The sequence below is a fragment of the Rhizophagus irregularis genome, chromosome 7 (assembly GCF_026210795.1).
Source record: "Rhizophagus irregularis chromosome 7, complete sequence".
Classification (NCBI taxonomy): Eukaryota; Fungi; Glomeromycota; class Glomeromycetes; order Glomerales; family Glomeraceae; genus Rhizophagus; species Rhizophagus irregularis.
The window spans coordinates 505,440-525,934 of NC_089435.1; the positions used below are offsets into that span (position 1 = coordinate 505,440).

General features: G+C 27.3%; 4 protein-coding genes across 4 annotated transcripts; 3 read left to right on the forward strand and 1 right to left on the reverse strand.

The window, feature by feature from the left end:
- Nucleotides 1-391: 391 nt before the first annotated feature.
- Nucleotides 392-730, forward strand: OCT59_026949 (uncharacterized protein; the record flags this gene model as incomplete). The annotated part of the gene is made up of 1 exon (XM_025330397.2): nt 392-730. One exon carries the CDS (start codon nt 392-394, stop codon nt 728-730), a length of 339 nt encoding a protein of 112 aa, XP_025177611.1.
- Nucleotides 731-1,818: 1,088 nt separating this feature from the next.
- OCT59_026950 (uncharacterized protein) lies at nt 1,819-2,096 on the reverse strand (the record flags this gene model as incomplete). Its single annotated transcript, XM_066136603.1, has 2 exons — nt 1,819-1,870; nt 1,930-2,096. 2 exons carry the CDS (start codon nt 2,094-2,096, stop codon nt 1,819-1,821), a joined length of 219 nt encoding a protein of 72 aa, XP_065993075.1.
- A 10,489-nt stretch (nt 2,097-12,585) lies between these two features.
- On the forward strand, nt 12,586-13,532 carry OCT59_026951 (uncharacterized protein; the record flags this gene model as incomplete). The annotated part of the gene is made up of 7 exons (XM_066136604.1): nt 12,586-12,736; nt 12,903-12,944; nt 13,009-13,077; nt 13,145-13,198; nt 13,273-13,308; nt 13,380-13,448; nt 13,522-13,532. The coding sequence occupies 7 exons, from the start codon at nt 12,586-12,588 to the stop codon at nt 13,530-13,532; spliced, it is 432 nt and encodes a 143-aa protein (XP_065993076.1).
- Nucleotides 13,533-18,075: 4,543 nt separating this feature from the next.
- On the forward strand, nt 18,076-19,804 carry OCT59_026952 (uncharacterized protein; the record flags this gene model as incomplete). Its single annotated transcript, XM_025330396.2, has 2 exons — nt 18,076-18,317; nt 18,400-19,804. 2 exons carry the CDS (start codon nt 18,076-18,078, stop codon nt 19,802-19,804), a joined length of 1,647 nt encoding a protein of 548 aa, XP_025177608.1.
- Nucleotides 19,805-20,495: the final 691 nt, after the last annotated feature.

Consider the following 20,495-nt stretch of genomic DNA (forward strand, 5'->3'; position numbering starts at 1 on the left):
CATTCATAAGCACCTTTGATGCCTTAGGTAAACTTGTAGAGCAGGCAAAAATCCATTTATCTACTAATTTTGAAGTTTATACTATTAGTCAAAATGGCAATAATCACATGACCCGGGTTCAAACACCCCGTGTACAAATAGAAATTGCCTTTTATATATAAACAAACTTCTAATGATGCATTTAAAGCTCTTATAGAACGGTTACCGACCTTAGAACAAATAGAAAACTCTGTACAAGTAGAAAATAAAATTATTGCTGATCATCAAAAAATTGCTAAAGAATTGGAACCTTTAATTGAATTTATTGATTTCAGACGAATTCAAGTTCAAGTATTAGTTGATATTATTGAGCTTGAGCCACTAGAAATTGTTCTAACTAAAATTATTCTAAATGTATATCGATATAATACAAAATCAATTAATTCCGGTAGAAATTATACCCATTTATTTCAATTATACAGCATGTGGATCAAAACTTATTATTGAGGATAATGGAAAAGTTATTCATGCACGAAATGATCTTGATTTACTCCACAGTGTTAGAGCTAAAATGAAATTAGAAAATAATTATATTTTTGAATGGGATGTTATTATTGAAAGAGATTGTAGTTGGTCTTGGGTTGGGGTATGTGCATCAGAAAATTTTAATTATGAAATTCCTGCAGGAAAACAATCTTCTGGATGGGTATTAGGTTCAATGGTAATTGTCGTAGTTCTGGAGTTAATATAGGAAATTATTGCCCATCATTCGGAGATGGTACAAAAATTACTGTCCACTTAGATATGAATAAAAGAACTTGTGCACGGTACAAAGTATCCAGAAGTATCAACATGGGATAATTTACCATCAAAGCTTTATTCAGTACTCAGTAGTATCGTTGTATTACCCTGGTCAATTTCGAATTCAGCTTCATCAGAAAAGAATTTGATTGTAAAAAATCTTTTGATATTATTTACAACTATAATGAAAGATTTAAATTCGTGGCCAAATTACTAATATAGTCAGAAATCATAATTTAGTGTTCAAGTCTTTTTTCAAATTTTGGTTATTTTTAATTTATATATTTTATAAATTAATAAAATAACAATAATAAACAGCTTTTTTTTTATGGCTGATGAAATATTTTAACCATACATGCAAATTTTACGGTACTAATACTTTTTAACCGCGTAAAGAAACCCTTTATCCAATCATATGAGTCACTGAATAGCGTAAAAAAAGTTAGTCGAACTAAGCTAAATTTATTAAATATTAAATTAATCAAACCACATTTTTGCGAGTGAATATGATAAGAAAAAATAAGAATAAAACTAGAAAGAGAAGAAAAACTCTATAATTGAAAAGTTCTATTTGTCTATGGGAGTAAAAATCTATATCCCAGTTCACATCTTCAACTGTGCATAAGAAGTAAGAATTTCACCTGACGCCAACGTTAAGACACCTATTTAAAAGAAAAAATTAATTGATACATGCCCTACAAAATTTACAAAATTTTTTAGTCACTATCACCTTATACCATATGAGGTTTACCACCCTGTTAATTATGCCTAAGCAGGGAACCCCAGGACACCCATGTGGCCATCATAGGATCTATGGTAAATGGACTCATATAGTATTCAATAACAATTACTAAGTAAGTGACATGGCATAGGAGATATGTGTCATTTCCAACGGGAACCTGGCCTTCCCTTCCATATGGATCAGCTTGGGGATCACCTATATGGCATCATTGTAGCTATGACTTTGTGCACAAAATCAGATAGCTACTAGCCTGTAGCAAATGGTACGTACTACGAGCACATAAACCCCTATGTCAATTATACCAGTTCACCATCCGGAAGACTTTCAGTGAACCCTGCAGTGTTACACCTACACATACGTCCATCCGGCGAACTATTATAATTATACTTACCACTTAATGATATGACCTAGCCTCATTTAGTGTTAGCTTGTCCCCTATCGAAGGAGCTCTAGTAGTAGAAGAGGGATCTGCAGGAGAATGAGAAGAAATGAAACCAGAAGCTGGAGCGTGAATAGAGGTTTCAAGAGAAGAGTTTTCTGAAGCGGTAAGTTCAGCGGTATTTTGAGTATTCATTACTTCCTATACAAGCTCTATTGAGAAGTGAAAACAAGTGAATATTTGCGATGCGTAACCAAAGGAAGAATGATAACTAATAAAATAGTACCGTAAATACAGTAGGTACAAGAACCACAAAACGTCACAAGAGTAGTTTGAATGGTTTTTCACTTACAAACAAGTTTTTAATAGCCAATGAAACTCATTACCCATATGTTGTCCAAAGGCAGTAAATACAGTTCTTAATGTTAAAAAAGGTGTTTACTTGCGTGTGAAAAAAAAGGTATTTACTTGCGCGTGAAAAAAGGTATTTATTTGCGCGTAAAAAAAAAAGGCATTTCTCTTGCGCGTGAAAAAAGATATTTACTTACGCGTGAAAAAAAGGTATTCACTTGTGCGTGAAAAAAAAAGGTATTTATTGTATTTATTTTCGCGTGAAAAAAAAGATATTTATTTGCGTGTGATAAAAAGGTATTTGTTAGATATTTATTTGAAAAGAAAGTATTTATAAAAAAAGTATTTAGTTGAGTTTGAAGGAGGAATGAAAGAGATGGAGGAGAGATATGTATTAAAAAAAAAGAAAAGAACCGTATAAATATTATTTTTTTTGTTGTACAATGATCATAGAAAAAGTATAAATGATATCAATATCTGCAATCAATTAAATCAATTACTCAACAATATCAATACGTATAGTTATATTGTAGCTTTTAATTACCTAATCATGATGTATTTACATTCATATACATCTTTTTATTCATATGAATAATTATAATACAACTTATAATTATAATAGGAGACAGACACAAACTAACACAAGCCACCGATTTTATTAAGTATATCATAATAATTTATTGCTGCATATGCTTTAAAGTAGGTAATATTCTTTTTACCGTATAACGATTTACGATATGATGTAAAATTTCAAGAGAGTTGTCTTTAAGAGATTTAAATGGCGTATGAAAAACTTTTATTCTTAAAAAAATTTGTTGAAAGAGATGTTTTTTCAATGACTGACTACCATCTTCGTAGTGGATACCATTCTTGCTGAGTTTTTTAGTGCCTAGACTACGTATATTGCACTCATACATTGATACCAAAAATTCAATAAGACAAAGTTGCCTTTCAACCTTAATGAAGACCAAGGATAGAAATCGGTATAGGTTAGGACTGCCACCAGGAATCCAGGAACTTTTTTCCATAATCATCTTTTTACAAATACTTCAATTATTTGAATCTTTTATTTATATATTCAGTATTTATTTAATTTGGCCGACCACCTTAATGTTGAGAAGAATTGAAATTATATTATACAAATGTTAACAATCTATTATATGACTTTTTACTTTAATAATTAATTATAATTATTAACTAAGAGGCTTAATTTATACATTTAATTGATTTAAAATTTGGTCCATAAATTACTTTATACTAGTAATATTATTATTACTTGTATAACATTTTAAAAAAACTTTTGTTTTAAAGTTTTATTATAATTACAATATCTCTTGATTTGAAATTTATTTTTTTTAGAAGCTTGTAATTTCAAATATCTTTATTATTTTCGTATACTTTGAAGTTTTTTTAAATAATTCAATTAAAAAAATGAGGAATTGTAATATAAAAAATATCACGTATAGGCATTATTTATCACATGATAAACAATTTATTGATCATTTGATCCTATACAAAATGGTCCGATCAATGTCTCATCATCACCGGAATTTTAGGAATCCTTCTCTTGTAAGATGTTGAGAATAAACAATGTTAATAAAATAAATATATCATTTTAACTACCACTAATACCATCTTAAAATTATTATTTCTGACCAATGATAACATTACTTTTGTTCTTATATTTTATTTTAATCCTTGCTTAATGTCTCGTAGAAAATCTTATGATAAATTCCTTATCTAATATTTTGAATAATTTCATTATTTGTTGAATTATTTCCTAATTCACGTGGTTTTCCTTGTTATTATTATTATTTTGTTATTTCTTAATTATTTTTTTTTTGTTATTGTTTTATTCTTTATTTTCTTTGGTTGTTAGATATTATATTTTATTTCACGGGTAAATTTTGAGGCTGATAGGGCTGAGTTTTTTTTGGTAATTATCATCTATTTTCAGATAATAAATTTTCTTACATTTAATTTAAATTGATTATATTTATCGTGTGATCATGCATATTTGTATTTCAGATAATTTGACACTCCGCTATATTTAAGGCAAAAATAATGATTGTAGACTAACCGATATGGAAATTTACTATTGTTTGAATTTACTTTTAAAGAAAAAAAAAACTTACTACGTGACGCAATGATTTCTCTAAATCAGAGTTAGTAAAGATGACTCATATGTCAAACAAACTATTAGTCAGACTTATATCATGTGATAAGAAAATAATATAAAAAAGTACACCTTCTCAACAAAAAAAATCACTACCTAATAAAAAACTCTCCTAACAAAAAAGCAATAGTTTCCAAGTTCTAAACTCTCCTAACAAAAAAAAAGATGACGGGGACGGTCCATACGAACAACAAAAGACTTTATGGGTAATAACGTCGCCTCCGACCTATGAAGAAATTAAACGTTAAAATCTAATGTCTAATAAATGTTACTGTTTACTGGAATTTTTAAGAGGTGGGTAAAGAGTATTCTATCACCCACTGACCATAATCCTTGACTGCACACCGCGAAAGCAACGTGCGAAGGTTTATGAGGGCTGACCGAACGGCTTTAAAGGGTTGCAAATAGATGACTGGGGCCCATCGTACCCCAAGGTTATATCTTTAAAAGTGGAGCCTTGGTTAAGGTACCTGAATATAAGTCATCAGGTTCAAATTCACCGTCTTGAAGATATAGTAGTTGGCTGCCAAGTGCTCTGGAGTCACTCTTGCAAAGGATCTGATGGTCATAATAGAGAATATAGATGGTGGTGAAGGATACCATGATATATATAGTCACTCCCGAAATGTATACTTATCCCTAAGGTAGTTGGGTTATGGTGTACAACCACTTGTCAAAATGGTCACTGTTCACAATACCATTTTGGTATTCACTATTATGGCCTGAAGTGAATGAGCTAGAACTAACATAAGGTTTCAATGCTAATTTATAGGGATAAGCGGAAAGAAATGCAATAAAGAGAACTCTACTTCAAGAATTTAAATCGGCTTTTATTGCTTCGAATCTTTTCAGTTTACATTTTTCATTATTTTATGTTACCACACAATTGGTTGACTGACCACCCAACTAGCGTTATAAGATCAACATACTGTATAATGAAGTCCGGCAAAAAAAAATAGAGATATATGTGACGGTATAATCTATAGTCAATAATCATGTATATTAGTGTAGAAAATTTGCAAGGCGCCTTTCGGCCGTCGTATCACGGCTATGAGCGAATCATGTAATTTATTTACTACATCAATAAATAATTCATCCGAAAAGGCTATACATTGTATTAAGAATATTTTTTGTGGGATATAGAGATGTATGGTGATAAAAAAGTGAGACCTAAAGTCCCACCTGAATAAAATAGATCACGTCCTAGTTGTAATCGAATATGCAATCTGAATTTGATAATTAATGCGCAGTAACGTTGTATCCCAGGAAAGCGTAATTTATTCTCGAACTTTCTTGCATATACTCAAAGTTTTACGTATAGATCTTTGTGGTATAAATCCATTGATCAGATTTTCATGATGCGATCATATTAACGTAATCTTCCCTAAAGTGTATTCCAAAATTGACCCTGCAAATTATATAAAAAGGTGAGACCCTGATTAGTGAACTCTTTATCTATCTTGTGCAAGTAAGGTGAAAAAATAACAAACGAACAATCAAACTTACCATTATTTACATCATCAATAATATTAATCAAACGAACTCGTATATGTCGCAAATTGATAAAAGGTATGTTGGTTTTGTTGCTCGACTAGTTTCTAAAAGAACATCATCACAATGTTAATCGATTTTTCCGGCTCTATAGATGCTCAAAGTCAAAGCGGGCATATTACTATTCTTGATCTTTTAACATATTTGATATTCGCCGAGAAATCGTGATCTCTAGCACGTGCCTCATCGGCGCAGTGAAATTCAGAGAAAAAAAAATCTCAACCGTGGCCTGACCATGGAATTTGGCGTAGTATCATTCCTGCCGATAAAAAAAAATCGAAACACTTTTATTATAACGCATTAAGCAATGAATACGAGACAGAATTGAATGTTATTAAATGGATCATAGTAGTAAGTGTAAATCAGAAATATTGCTTATTTTTTTTACCTCATTGCTAAATCTTCCGAATTTATACTTAGGTTCGTAATTTCCTATTCTCGGAGAAGTTCTCTTGCTAGAATATTATTATTTTATTTAGTGTTGTATGGGCGGGAGTGATGTACTGTAAATAGACAAAACTTTTATAGATATGTGTGGGATAATTTATTTCGGAAATCTAGTGTAGAAAAAGCTGAGAATCTATAGTGATAGAAGCAAATTGGTTATAGATATTTTTCGGAAACGTGAGAGAACAAAGAAAAAACTTGACCCACTTTGAAAACATCATACAATTTATTCGCTTAACACAGTCCTATTTCTTGGATTAAATTTCCAGATTTGCAATAAATAATAAAATTGTGTACTTGTGTTTGGCCACGTTATTTATAATAATGTGCATGTGGGATCTGTGTCTATCCTTACTATGATATACAACACAAATCGCAATTCGTAACTCATAATCCTGCGCGTTGACCTGATTAATTTCGATGTCATATGATCGCTCGAATTTTTATAAATAGCTTGAATTTCATTGCCATATCACAGATGACTTTCTTTGAAACACCCGCAAAATACTGGAGCTTGGACACAATTGCATCACACTATTGTTATTACGAAGACAACGTTTGTCGCATTCTCGACTATATTTAGAAAGACTGATGCTCAGCAAGTAAAATAACTTCTGGGTCCTGACTGGACGATACGTAAATAGCATTTTGATGTTTCTCTGAATGGAGATACGCGTCATATGGAGCAAAATCAATGTCAAAGGTCCGCAACCAAATTATTTATTAGTATTTTATTTTTATTTTTAAAATATGCGACAAAAGCTGGACTACAAGTAAACGCTAGCAGACCGAATTACAAAAACGATACAAAACTAGACTAATGCGAGTGGCTAAATTAGCAGTGAATCTGAATCACGTGATTCCTGATTTACGATATAAGTCAAAATTTCTTATAATTATGTCATTTAATAGTTGCGGTTGCGACTTGTCTTTTTATAATGAAGCACTACAATAATGTTAAAAGGCGCACAAAACTGTAAGGGCTGAAATAGAACTCAAACAAGAAGTAGAAGAGTGTTTTAGACAAAGCCTTTTAAGTATGTATTTGAAAAATCGAAAATAGGATGGTATAAAAGTAACTCCAGTTGTTTGTCTTTTTATCAAAAAATATTTTCGCAACATAGATAAATCAATTCTTTGGATTTTACACAAAGTTTTTGGAAAAAAAACAACACCACCATCAAGTTTTTTCAGAAGCATAAGTAAACAAAAAGCAGCCGACCACCTAAAATTCAATAAAATAAGCTGTTTCTCATTAATAAATTTACATTTATGTAATGAAAAACCTATTTTGAGAATAAAATCATATAACATTACATATGATTGATCTACATATGATACCGTACTGGCTGTACGGTACAGAATTTTTGAAATTTTTGGAAAAATGATCAACAGTAACATACAGGTTTGCAAATGCTTACTAGTACTGAATAGCCTACTACCTTCTCAAGTCTCTTGCTTGCAAGAAAAAAATGTTCGAGAAACCAAGATAAAAGGTTTCTGGTTTGGTACTAACTATTTGGTTTTGTAGGACGAGTGAGATTACAGGGCTTTGACGTGGAAAAAGGTTGGGCTACACGCTAGGCCATGTTTGCCTTTGTACCTTTGTCTAAACTTAGTCAGTGTTTCTTTAGTCGTAGTTTTTGTGATTCTGTTCTTCCAGTATTAGAGATAGAGATAGTTGTTTTGTTTTTAGGCCCTATAAAAACGAAATGTGTTAAATTTGTTGTTCATGTGTAATAAGTGTCTAAAAAAGCACCATTTTGTCCGATTACAAAAAAAAGAAAATTAAACAAAATGGTGCTTTTTTAGGCATTTATTACACATGAACAACAAATTTATAGGGAGGATAGATTAATGTTTTGTTATAGAGTCATATCATGTTGCACGTATGATTCTAGGTATTTCTGTAGTTGGATATCTATCATTAATAAAGAAATGCGTTACAAAAAAAAACAATTATATATGTAAGCGTAAAATATTATTTCTCTAATAAAATGCTGATCTCCACGAGAGTAAAATTTAAAAAAAAAAATTATGAGCGATTATAATTAAATTTAAAGATCACTGAATTTAATTCTTTTTTTACTTTATTTATGTGGGCAGTAGACTATGTTTAATTTTTTATAAATTAACAAGAGGAACTTGGGAGACTTCTTGCATCAAACGAGGACTTTTTAATTACCATCGATGATAAGAAATTGCCTGAAATTCCTTTCAATTACGTACAACCTTCCAACAACAACACACCCCGACCTAACAACACGCCCCCATTTAACAACACATCCCAGCCTAACAAAACGCCTCCATTTAACAATACGCCTCTTCCTAACAATACTGAGATGCCAGTAATTTCTGTGAGAAATGCTGAAAGTTTGAACGCTAATAGCAATTAATAATATAAAAACGACAATGAGAATGAGAAAATGAATTACTCAAATAATAATGTATTATTTTTCTCATTAAAATTTTTTTTTTTGTTTAATTTATTTTTCTTTTAGGGTCAAAATAACAACCAAAGTTAATATTAAATGTCTCCAATATGTATAATATGGAGTCGTTTAAAATCTCGACGAATCCCGTTACAACACAAAACTCATTAACCCGACACTTATTGTCCCGATATATTATTACTTTTATAGTCGTAATATTATTGTAATACTTTGTAATAATTAATCCTTTTATTAATATGTAATAATTTTTAAAATATATCGCAAAAATTAAATAAAAATTAATATATTTTTAATATTTAAATGGGAATCTGGCGTCCGTGGCGTCAAATAAAAGTAAAATTATGTGAAAAAATTATTATAAAAAACTAACTATTTGAAACTTTAGAATAAATATTATGTATTAAAATACAGTATGTTAGTATTGAACAGGTTCACATAAAGAGAATGAAAATCGGGCATCTGAAAAAAATTACTTATGATCGACATAAAATCATATACGGATCAGTCGGATCATGAATCAAGAATTTCGCAAAAATTGCAAAAATATATAAAAATTAATGTCTTTTATAAAAAATACGTTACAATAATTAAATACTTTGCAAAAATTAATGGTTTTAATGAATATTTTTATTATTAATAATTAATGATTTTAATAATACATCACAAAAATTAACAATTAATATTTTTTTATTGATATGTAATGATTTTTTATAACGCTTCACAAATATTAATGTTTTATTATAAATGTCATCCCTGATACAGAATCAGTAAAATACATTTCCTGAAACCAATCTTCAAAAACAGTTGTCATGAGGGATTTTTGTGTCTACTAAAAAAACTGCGTCTTGTTACATTTTTTTTTCAAACATGTACTGTATATGTAGTATATATTAAGAATGAATAACTAATTTCGGCGTAGAAACAATAATTTAAGTGAAGATTCTTTAACGATTGTATGAAAAGATAGGTTTGATAGGTAGTATGATACAATATTTTGCATAGTCATACGATTAATCACGTGATCATCTGCCACTTCGCATGAGTAACGTGACTAATTTGTTAGTTGTGAGGCGTAGTATTATATTTAGTTTAAGATTATTATTTCTGCGGTCCGTATTAATGACATTAAACTATCAAAATGGGCTAATCATAACTCCGGGATCACGAGTATAAACTGAGCTAGTTCTTGTGTTCACTTTTATTTTTAGGGATTGGGAATAGGATCGTAATATTACTTTATAAGGATATAGGATGAAGATCAAGAATTGCGAATTTTGAAAAGTTTATAATTATGAAAAGTGGAAAACGACATTGGGAATCACTTCAAGAAAAAGCATCACTAATATCAAAATTTGTTGGGATCAAAAATTGGAAGACTTCAAAAAGGGAGAACTGAAATATTTTTGTGGTCTTAGAATTTATTTCTATGAAAATCATTTATTAGAATATACAGTAAATAGGGGTAAATTTAGACCTCATGAAAAGGGACGAATTATTAGGAATTAACAGAATTTACGATCATTTATTAGAAATTATCTTATTAGGAAATATTATTAAACCAAGCATTTTATTATTTTGTCGTAATTTTATATTATTAATAAAAATATCATTTTTGTTAAGACTATGATTATCACGGGCGTAGGTCTTACAATACTTATATCGACTTATCAGTTATCATCCATTTATAAAAAGATTTTAGATGAATATTAAAAAATCTTACAATAAGTCACTTTTAATTTGACTTACTGGAAAATTATATAGCAAGTCTATTTATTACAAAATTAGGTCCTAGTATTAAATATATTTTTCAGTCCTACTATTATAGTAAAATTAAACACTATGTAAAAAAGAATTTTTTTTTTTTTTTTTTTATTACCAAATTTATTGTAACATAATTTAATTTAATAATAGAATGAAAATAATGCATAAAAAAACCAAGTAAATTTTGGTAATTTTTTTTAAACTTCATCTATATAACAAAAAATATGTCTGAACAAAAATAAAAGAAAATTTGCTTTTCATCAATTGAATAACAATCATTGATTAAATTATTTGAATATTAATAAGGATACTATCTATTCATTAAGTATGACAATCAAATTTGTTAAACGCAAATTATTATTCTCTGAAAAAAATATAAATATAAAAATAAAAAATAAAAAAAACGTAATTATTTAATTATACTAAATAAGTAAATGGTAGTAATATTTTTCTTTTTTTGGTTATGAGGCGTAAAATTATTACGCCTCAAGGTCACAAAATTTATGTGAGACAACATGAAATTTTGATCAACAATTTGCATTTTACTAATTTATCAAGTGAATGAACTTAAAATAATTCATTCATCCTTTCTTATTGATTACATTATGTCCACCCTTCGAAAAGAATTAATTTATACAACAATTAATAGAGCATTTACATTAACAGATACTAATATTTACAATGATATACACAAACAATTTGAATTTCAAAAACAAACAGTCCTTGCTGATAAAATTCTTACAAATGATGAAAAAACTTTCGCAATAAGAGATTTAACTAAAAATTATGATCAAAGTAAAGTTAATCATAATTCAGGAACAAAAAGAATTTGTGAAAATTGTAAGCAAGAATGTTTGGCCACATTATATTGTGAATTTTGTGTTCGAAATTATTTAAAAGAAGATTTTTCAAATTGGACATCTGGAAATGATGATATTGATAATTTAATACAGAAATGTCAATTGGAAACAACTAGACCAAATGTAATAGTTGAATGGATCCCATATAGTAATTTAAAAAATATTAAATATTTAACGAAAGGTGGATTTTCTGAAATTTATACAGCAGATTGGATTGACGGAGCGTATGAAGAATGGGATTCTGAAAAAAAACAATTAAAAAGAATTGAAAGACCTGGAATACAAAACATAGTGGTAGAAGTAATACTTAAAGCGTTAGAAAATGTTGAAAGTGCAAATCAAAGTTGGATTGAAGAGGTTTGTATTATTGTATTCTATATTTTATAAAATTGTTGTAATTTTTGTATTAGCACTAGTATTTTTACAATATTATCTTTTAGGCTAAATCGCATTTAACTATAAGTAATAAATGGGCAGATGTTGTTCGATGTTATGGTTTAACGCAAAATCCATCAAATGGAAATTATATGCTTGTAATGTATAAAATGGATATGGATTTAAGAAAATATTTACAACAAAATCATAATCAACTTACATGGAAAGATAGAATGAAAATTATTGAAGAAATAACTGCTGCACTTTATTATATTCATAAAGAGAAAGCAATTCATAGAGATTTGCATTCTGGAAATATATTATATTTACAATATAATAATTCCTGGTGTATTAGTGATCTTGGATTTTGTGGACCTGCTGATAAATCTTCAACAAGTATATATGGAAATCTTCCATACATAGCACCCGAAGTTATTGTTGGAAGAGAATATACTTTTGCATCTGATATTTATAGTATTGCAATTCTTATGTGGGAAATTTCATCTGGACAAACACCATTTATAAATTATGAACATGAAAATGACATTGTAATGAATATTATTAACGGTATAAGGCCAAGAATTGTGCCAGGAACTCCATTAGAATATAAAAATTTAATGAAAGAATGTTGGGATGTTGATCCATTAAAAAGACCTGACGCTTATGCACTTGCAATTAAAGTGAATGAACTTAATTTATATTTTCAAAATATGACAGATGAATTATTCAAATCAGAAATGGATAATTTAGAAATGAATAAAGTAGAAGAAAATTATACGAGTAGCAGATTATTTACAAGTAAAATTCACAACTTTGGAAATCTACCTGAACCAAGAAATGCAACAGAAGGTATATATAAGTGTATAATATTTTATTAATGAATATATTATTTTAAAATGCATTATTAATGTTATCTTTTTATTATAACAGAAGAACAAGAAGGTATAACCGTATAAACAATAATTTCTACCATTTTTTGGTTACTATAATAATTTAATTTTTAAATACTTTATTTTACTACTAATAGTGTTTCATAGTAAATTGTATGATTTTAACATTCCTGACAATAGTAAGTATTTAAATAACATTATAGCGTTGAATTATCATATAATGATTAATTTATCTTTTTTTAGTTGAAGACTTTAATAAATCAAATGAGCAGAATAGTAGCAAATCATCAAAAGTAATTACTATTTTTAGAGGTAATATATTTTAATTATTGTCAAATCGAGATTGATTTATATATTAAATCTATATCTTAATTTTTAGATAGTAATAAAAAATTATCTAAATTATTTAAAAAGTTGCAAATAAAGTCAAATAGTAAGTAAATTATTAACAAATAAAGTTACTATATCAATTTAATTTATTAAACGCGACTTTTATTTAAAATTTAGATGACGAAAAAGAAAAAACTCAAAAATATGTCGATGGTAGGTGAAAATTTTATGTAATAACAAACAATTTTAATACCGTTTTAATTCTATTTACTTATCTATTACAGGTGATGATGAAGTATATAATAATCCAAACTTTCATTCAAAAGAACAAGATGAACTGGAAATTCCTGATGGTAAGCTCTTAAAATAAAGTAGAAAAAATAAATTCTTTATAAAGCAAATAATTAATCTATTTTTTATCTTTAGATGGATTTTAAATTGTCTTTTTATAAATCAAATTAACAATATTTTTTTTATATTTTAAATTATTGTCACTTATTTATTTATCATGTATTATTTAAACACTAAGACTAGAGTACAATATTCTTAGTTTGTAATATAAATACCGTATATTGATTTAATGAATTATTTCACAAGGTTTATATTTATTTATTTTATTTTATTTATTTGTGAAAAGAGAATTAAAGACAAATTGATGTATTATATAAGTTCGGTAGCCTTCAAGATGTAATCTAGTTAAATTTTTATATTTTTAACTTTTTTTATCTAAATCCTTAAATGATATAACTTTTAATAAATAATTATTGAATAAATTTTACTTTGATGCTTTTCATTCTAATTACATATTTAGTAATAGCACGTTACATTCTAGGTTGTCGCACTAAAAAAAGTTTAAATCTTGGAATTTTTTTTTTATTTAAATAAAAAAAACTTGTTATTAAGCAATAACATCATGACTAATGAATGCTCAATTTCTGAAAATTTATTTCCTGCTGATAATCATGAAAATTATAACTAGCCCAATCAAATGATTTATACCAGATGACGTCATTGTATTTGAATATGAAAAAGTATTGGGTGAAAAAAGAAAAATTTAAAGCCCAAGAAAAAAAATATTTGCATAATTGTCAAGAATTTAATTTATTTATCCATTATATAAACTAAACTATAAATTCAAATTTAATATTTTTTCCAAAAAGAAATATCGATTACTTGTTATAATTTAATTAGGAATTAATATGATATATAGTTATTTTTGTAATATTATGACGAGAATTATTGTTTGTGTTTTCTTAATACGCATATTTGGAAACTGTAATAAAAATAACATACATGACAAATTGTATTTGTATCTTTTTTGAAATGTAAATTTGTTATTTAATGATATGATAAACTAATTTTTTTTTATAAAAAAAAATTGCATAAAATTATTATTAAAAAAAAACGGAAAAGAAATATTTCACTTACCTAATAAAAATTTGTATGATGAGAATAAATTATAAGATCTTTCTAACTATAAACCTTTTCCTTAATTAAATGAATCGTGGGGACAAATTTCTTAAATACAAATCAGTCCAGTCCTGGCTCAATCCGGTCCAGGCTGAAAAATTTTTGATTTTTGGGACTGGACCGGACCGGACTGAGCTAATCCAACCCTAGTTTTAGTATTTATTTTACAAAATAAACAAAACAGTATTTTGTTATTCCATTTTTTTTGCTTAAAAAATAATCTAATATTATAACTTTGTAGAATTTTATTTTTTTGAATGATACAGTTGATTTCAAAAAGGTGTGACAAGGCGCAGATAACGAAAAGATTCTCAAATTTATTTCAAAAAAAAAATAAAAATCAATTTATTAATAGTACTAAGATTATAATTATTTCTTAAATTATTGTTTATAAACATTAAAAGAAAAAATATTAGCAACTGAAATTAATAAAAAACCAATGACAGATGCGCATCTTTCCAATTATTATAAATAACTAAAAATAAAAAGGAATAATGATTTTTTTTTTTCAAAAATAAATAAAATAAAATAAAGTAAAATAGTATTTATTTAATAGAATTGCATAATAGCACGCAACTATAGATCTGCACCTAAAATTTTAAGTCAGTTAAAACTTATTTCTGGTCAGCATTAATATTTGACTGGAATTAATACGAAAATTTTCTCTTAATTCTGGCCAGAATTACTTCATGTATCTTCACGTGATTAAATCGGAAAACCGAAATACCGAATACATATGCAAATGATGGATATATATACTTTATTAATAAATTAATAAATAGTTAATAATTATGTACAATAATAATATAATAAAATACAATAAAATATTGAAATGATGAAATGATAAAGAATGAGTATAAAGAAATAAGTATAGATGATATCGTTGCATATCTAACGAAACTTAAAAACTAAATCGATTATGATCTTTGATATAAACAATATCCAGTTATCTGTCGTTAAATTACTCCAAGTATACGGTAGATACTTACATTGCGAGATCATCTTGAATCTAAATACTGTTTCCGCGTAACATAACTTTTCAACAAGTGTTGTTGAAAATTTAGCTTAAGTATATATTTTAAATATATAAGAAACTATATTCTCTGTTACAATTTCATTATACTAAATATCATAAACTTCATGATCTCATATTTTAACTGGATTAATTAACCGGTTAAATTATCGTACAGGTTAACAGTCATCTTAATCAGTTCTAAATTCTAGTGTCAGAAACTATGTGACAAAATGGACGGAATCGATTAAAATTCAAAAGGTTTTTATATAAAGGTTCTGATACTACACGTTAAAATGATTCGCGACATTAATCACAGTAATTTAAAAAATATGGGTGTCTAATTTATCGATATATATCGTATACGTATACGTTAAGCTACTCTTAAACAAGCAATTTTTAATACTCTACGCCCAAATACTACTCCAAAGATTATTCCTTCCCCGTATTTTTTAGTAGGATTTAACCTTTGATTTTGAATTCAAATATTTTAGCGTTATCCCAATAACCGGAGAACATATTGTACATATTGTTGTTACTTGGGATCTAAAATATGGTTAATATCGATTAATATCGACGTTTTTATATGTTAACTATAAAGTTCAAACTGATTCGTACAATTTTTAAGGTCCAAATATTAATAATCAATTAAAGTTTTATTTATTTATTTATTTATTTTTAACGAATAAGTAAAAAAAAAATACTGACAAATAAAAACCTATTAAATTATTAGAATATATTAATTTTTGAAAATACTGTAAAAAAGATATCGTAAAAATGCATGCTGCGCACTTTTTTAAAAAAATTTTTACTACCGGTTAAAGATATGAAAATCACGATTTTTTTTATCTGATTTTCAAAGGGCATAAACAATCCAGACTTCTTTTGGTATAGTACATACAAATCATTCATTCATTTGTTACTATTTTTGGTAAAATATTATGATGATTTTGCGCAGTAGTATCCAAATTAAATCAATCAATTGTATAAACACATTTCCAATTTGTCATTTCTTTAGAAATAATATCTTATGTTCGGTGCTTGTGTATAATATACCCCGATTAAATCCGATTAAATTCATGCATCAATCTAAATAAGACCAAATTTTCCTATACTAGAAATAGGTTCAATATAATTCGCCTATGCATCATGCAGCAAGCCCCATGACTGTGTCAGAGTCATACAGAATCATACTTGATTGACGTATTCTCGCATAGATCGTCTCCCGTTAATTCTATACAAAGAGAGCCGAAGTCACTACCGGTAATAAGTTTCTATGCTTCATCTGCATTAGGTTATGCCACAAAAAAAAAAATGATGCAAGCAACAAGGCTAGACTTCTTTCAGCGTACAACACTAAAGCAATAGGAAAAGATTTACCATACCGCCCAAGAGTTGTAACGCCTTACAGTCTTACACTATTATTTTTAAGAATAAGTGTTTGGAGTAATGAAGTTATATTTTAAAGGTAACAATTAAAATAGGATTTAAGGGGGAAAAGATGGATGTCTTAGGAATAACGAGATACATAAAAATATTAATATACTTTGTTATAAAGTATTTTTACTCGATTATTTTCACAACTTAAATAATTTAAGATAGATACGAAGTAATAATATATTGATTAATAATTTAAACATTCCTATAAAGTAATTAAATAAATTAATAAAAATATACTTTAACTTAATAGAAGCCTAAATATAAAAATTATATGCAAGGCATCACGACGAGTAAGTTTTTTCATAACAAGTTTTAAACAGGTTTTAATAGGATTTTGATCATCACTCGACATGCCAAATGATAATTGAATATTAACGTAGTCTACCGGCCGGTAAGGAATAAAATTTTATTATATTTGAGTTTCTAAACTCGTAGAATATTTTTCGTAATATCGAGCTAATTGATTTTTAGTTTCCAGAGATAAAATAACAAAAGTTAACAATATTTATTTTATAAACATCCTAAAAATTCGACCGATACTTGGAAATTATGATATATGAAAATTTTAATTTGGTATATACTACAAAGTGAAACGGAAAGCACTATTATTTCTTCGCAAGTTGATTTATTTTATATGTAAAAACTTCCTGGAGTCTGTTTTGAAACGGAATGAAATGTCTCATTGTCCGACTAATTAATAAACAATAATATTTCGGACTTTATAATCCATTTCTTAAAATATGAATATTAAAAGAGATCTGCGTATTAAATATTTAGTGTCATTCATGCATGAAAGGGCGGATAATATAGAAGCGCAGACAAACAATCACAGAACTATAATCAATCACACTTAAATGCACGTAACATGCTTAAAACTTCCTTTTTAGTTCAGATTGTTGTTTTTTCAAGTGATAATTCAATGATCTGCGATTACATTGCATATTGATCATTTGATACATTTTGATACATTAAAAATTTCTAAATTCCATTTTCTTTTTCTTTTTCTTTTTCCTTTTTTTTTTTTTTTTTTATTTTTTTATTTACAAAATTTGTAAAATATGAATCGTACCTTATCCATAGATTTTTTAAATTTACTTCAAGATCCTATTGATTATAATGCAAAAATTATAGTTGGCAAAGAACAAAATATTAAAGAATTTAACTTACATTCAGCAATCTTAGCTTCTAGATCCAATTATTTTAAAAACGCTTTATCTTTACGATGGGCAAAAAAAGAAAATGGAATAATTATTTTTAAAAAGCCTAACATTTCACCTTTGGTATTTCAAGTTTTAATAAAGTAAGTATTTTATTTCCATTATTTAATAAAAAAAAAAAGAAAAAAAATTTATTATTTTTTAAAATCAAATTATTATTAATAGGTATATTTATTCGGGAATAATTTCCATTGAAAATAATGAGATTGGTCTTATTATTGATGTTATAATTGCCGCTGATGAACTTGAATTACTTGAGCTTTATCAACAACTTGAGGAAGTTTTACTTGGAAATATATTAGAATGGAAAACAAAAGATATTATTAAAATTTTACGATGTGATAATTTCGTCAATTTATATAAAGCTGCAATAAATTTGGTGTGTAACAATCCCGGAGTTATTTTTGAATCTGATGATTTCTTAAAAATGGAAGAAACTTATCTTATTCAACTTTTAAAATGTGATTATCTTAAATTAGAAGAAATTAAAATTTGGGAATATTTAATTAAATGGGGAATCAAAAATACAAATTCTATATTAAATAATGATATAAAAACATGGAAACCATTGAATTTCATAGATCTAAAGAAAACTTTACAAAATTGTATCCCTCATATTCGATTTTTTCAAATGTCACCTGATGAATACACGAAGATTAGAACTGATTTTAAAAATATTTTACCTGATGATCTCGATGATGAAGTTACTCAATATTTTTCAAATTCTGCTTCCAGACTTTCTTTCAATGCTTTACCGCCAAGATATATATTTGATTCCAAGATTATTAACGCTACAGATGTTGCTTTAATAGCAAGTTGGATTGATAAGAAAAATGGAACACCTCATCATTTTAACGATTTACCTTTTAAATTTAATCTTATTTATCGTGCTAGTCGGGATGGTTTTGGGACTGATAAATTTCATAAACATTGCGATAATAAGGGACCAACTATTCTTTTAATTAAAGTTCGTCACCCAAGAGAGATAATTGGTGGTTATAATCCATTAGAATGGTGTCGTACCAAGATGGTAGAAGATGAAAGATCTCATAATCATAAAAATTATCAATGTGAAACGTCAAATAGTTTTTTATTTTCATTAACAAGTCGATTTAATCCTATATTAAGTCGAGTCAATTTTGAAAAAGAAGCAATCATTTGGAGTAAAAATGAGGGACCATATTTTGGTTTACAAGATTTGTATATTAAATCATCAGGATCTTTTATTAATAATATTGTTGGTAAAAGCAAGCAACATTCATATGAAAAGAAAATCATCAATAGAGAAACTTTTGAAATAGAAGAATATGAAGTATTTCAAGTTATTGATAATAGATTATCTACCTTGATATTAATTAGGTTTCAAAAGATTTTTAAGAAAATTTTTGATAATATTAAAAGGATACCCATAATGATATCCAGAAATATTATACTTATTATTCTTATAATTCTTATAATTTTGTGTTTAAATTGGCTTTATGCTAGAGCTACTAGGGGTTTTGCCAACAGACAACTAAATCGTTCAAATCGTTACAACTGCAGAAATATGATTCAAACTGATTATTACTGATTATTGTACATCACTCTAGTTAGATGTTAAAATAAATGATATTTTTGAAAATAATTTAAGTTACGCAGAAATGGTTTTTTCGTGTTAGTTATGTAATGATGTAATGATGTAATGATGTAATGATATAACGCCCACAGCAAATACTAAAATAGTATATAAAATTTGACGTCGTATACAAGATTACGTGAGAAATTATTGCAAACACATGTTTACTGATTAATATCTATTTTTTATACTACGGAGTTCACATGTTTATAATATGACTCACCATGGTTAAGTGATACATGATTAAAATATAAAATAGCCACTTTTTTCTCTTATTCTCTTTAACTCTCTCTCCTTTCATATTCCTTCTCGCCTTTCTTTTTCTTTTATTTTTCTTGTTAAGTATGGTAATAGGTAAGGTACAACCAACTTCACACCTCATTTTAAACCGTAGGTACGACCAACTCCACGTTAAAAACTTTAAAAAAGTTAAAACCATACTTGAACAAATTTTTTAATAAAATTGAGTAGAGAAACCTGTGTTTATTGCTCGAACGACTTTCCCACATTACGTATATATACGTACGTATTTTATGTATGTATGTACATAGTACGTATTGTGTATATATGTAAACCAAATAATTAGATGGGGGAATGAGAAAGCTTATTTTTGATTTTTACAAAAATAATTTCTTTCTTGTTCTGA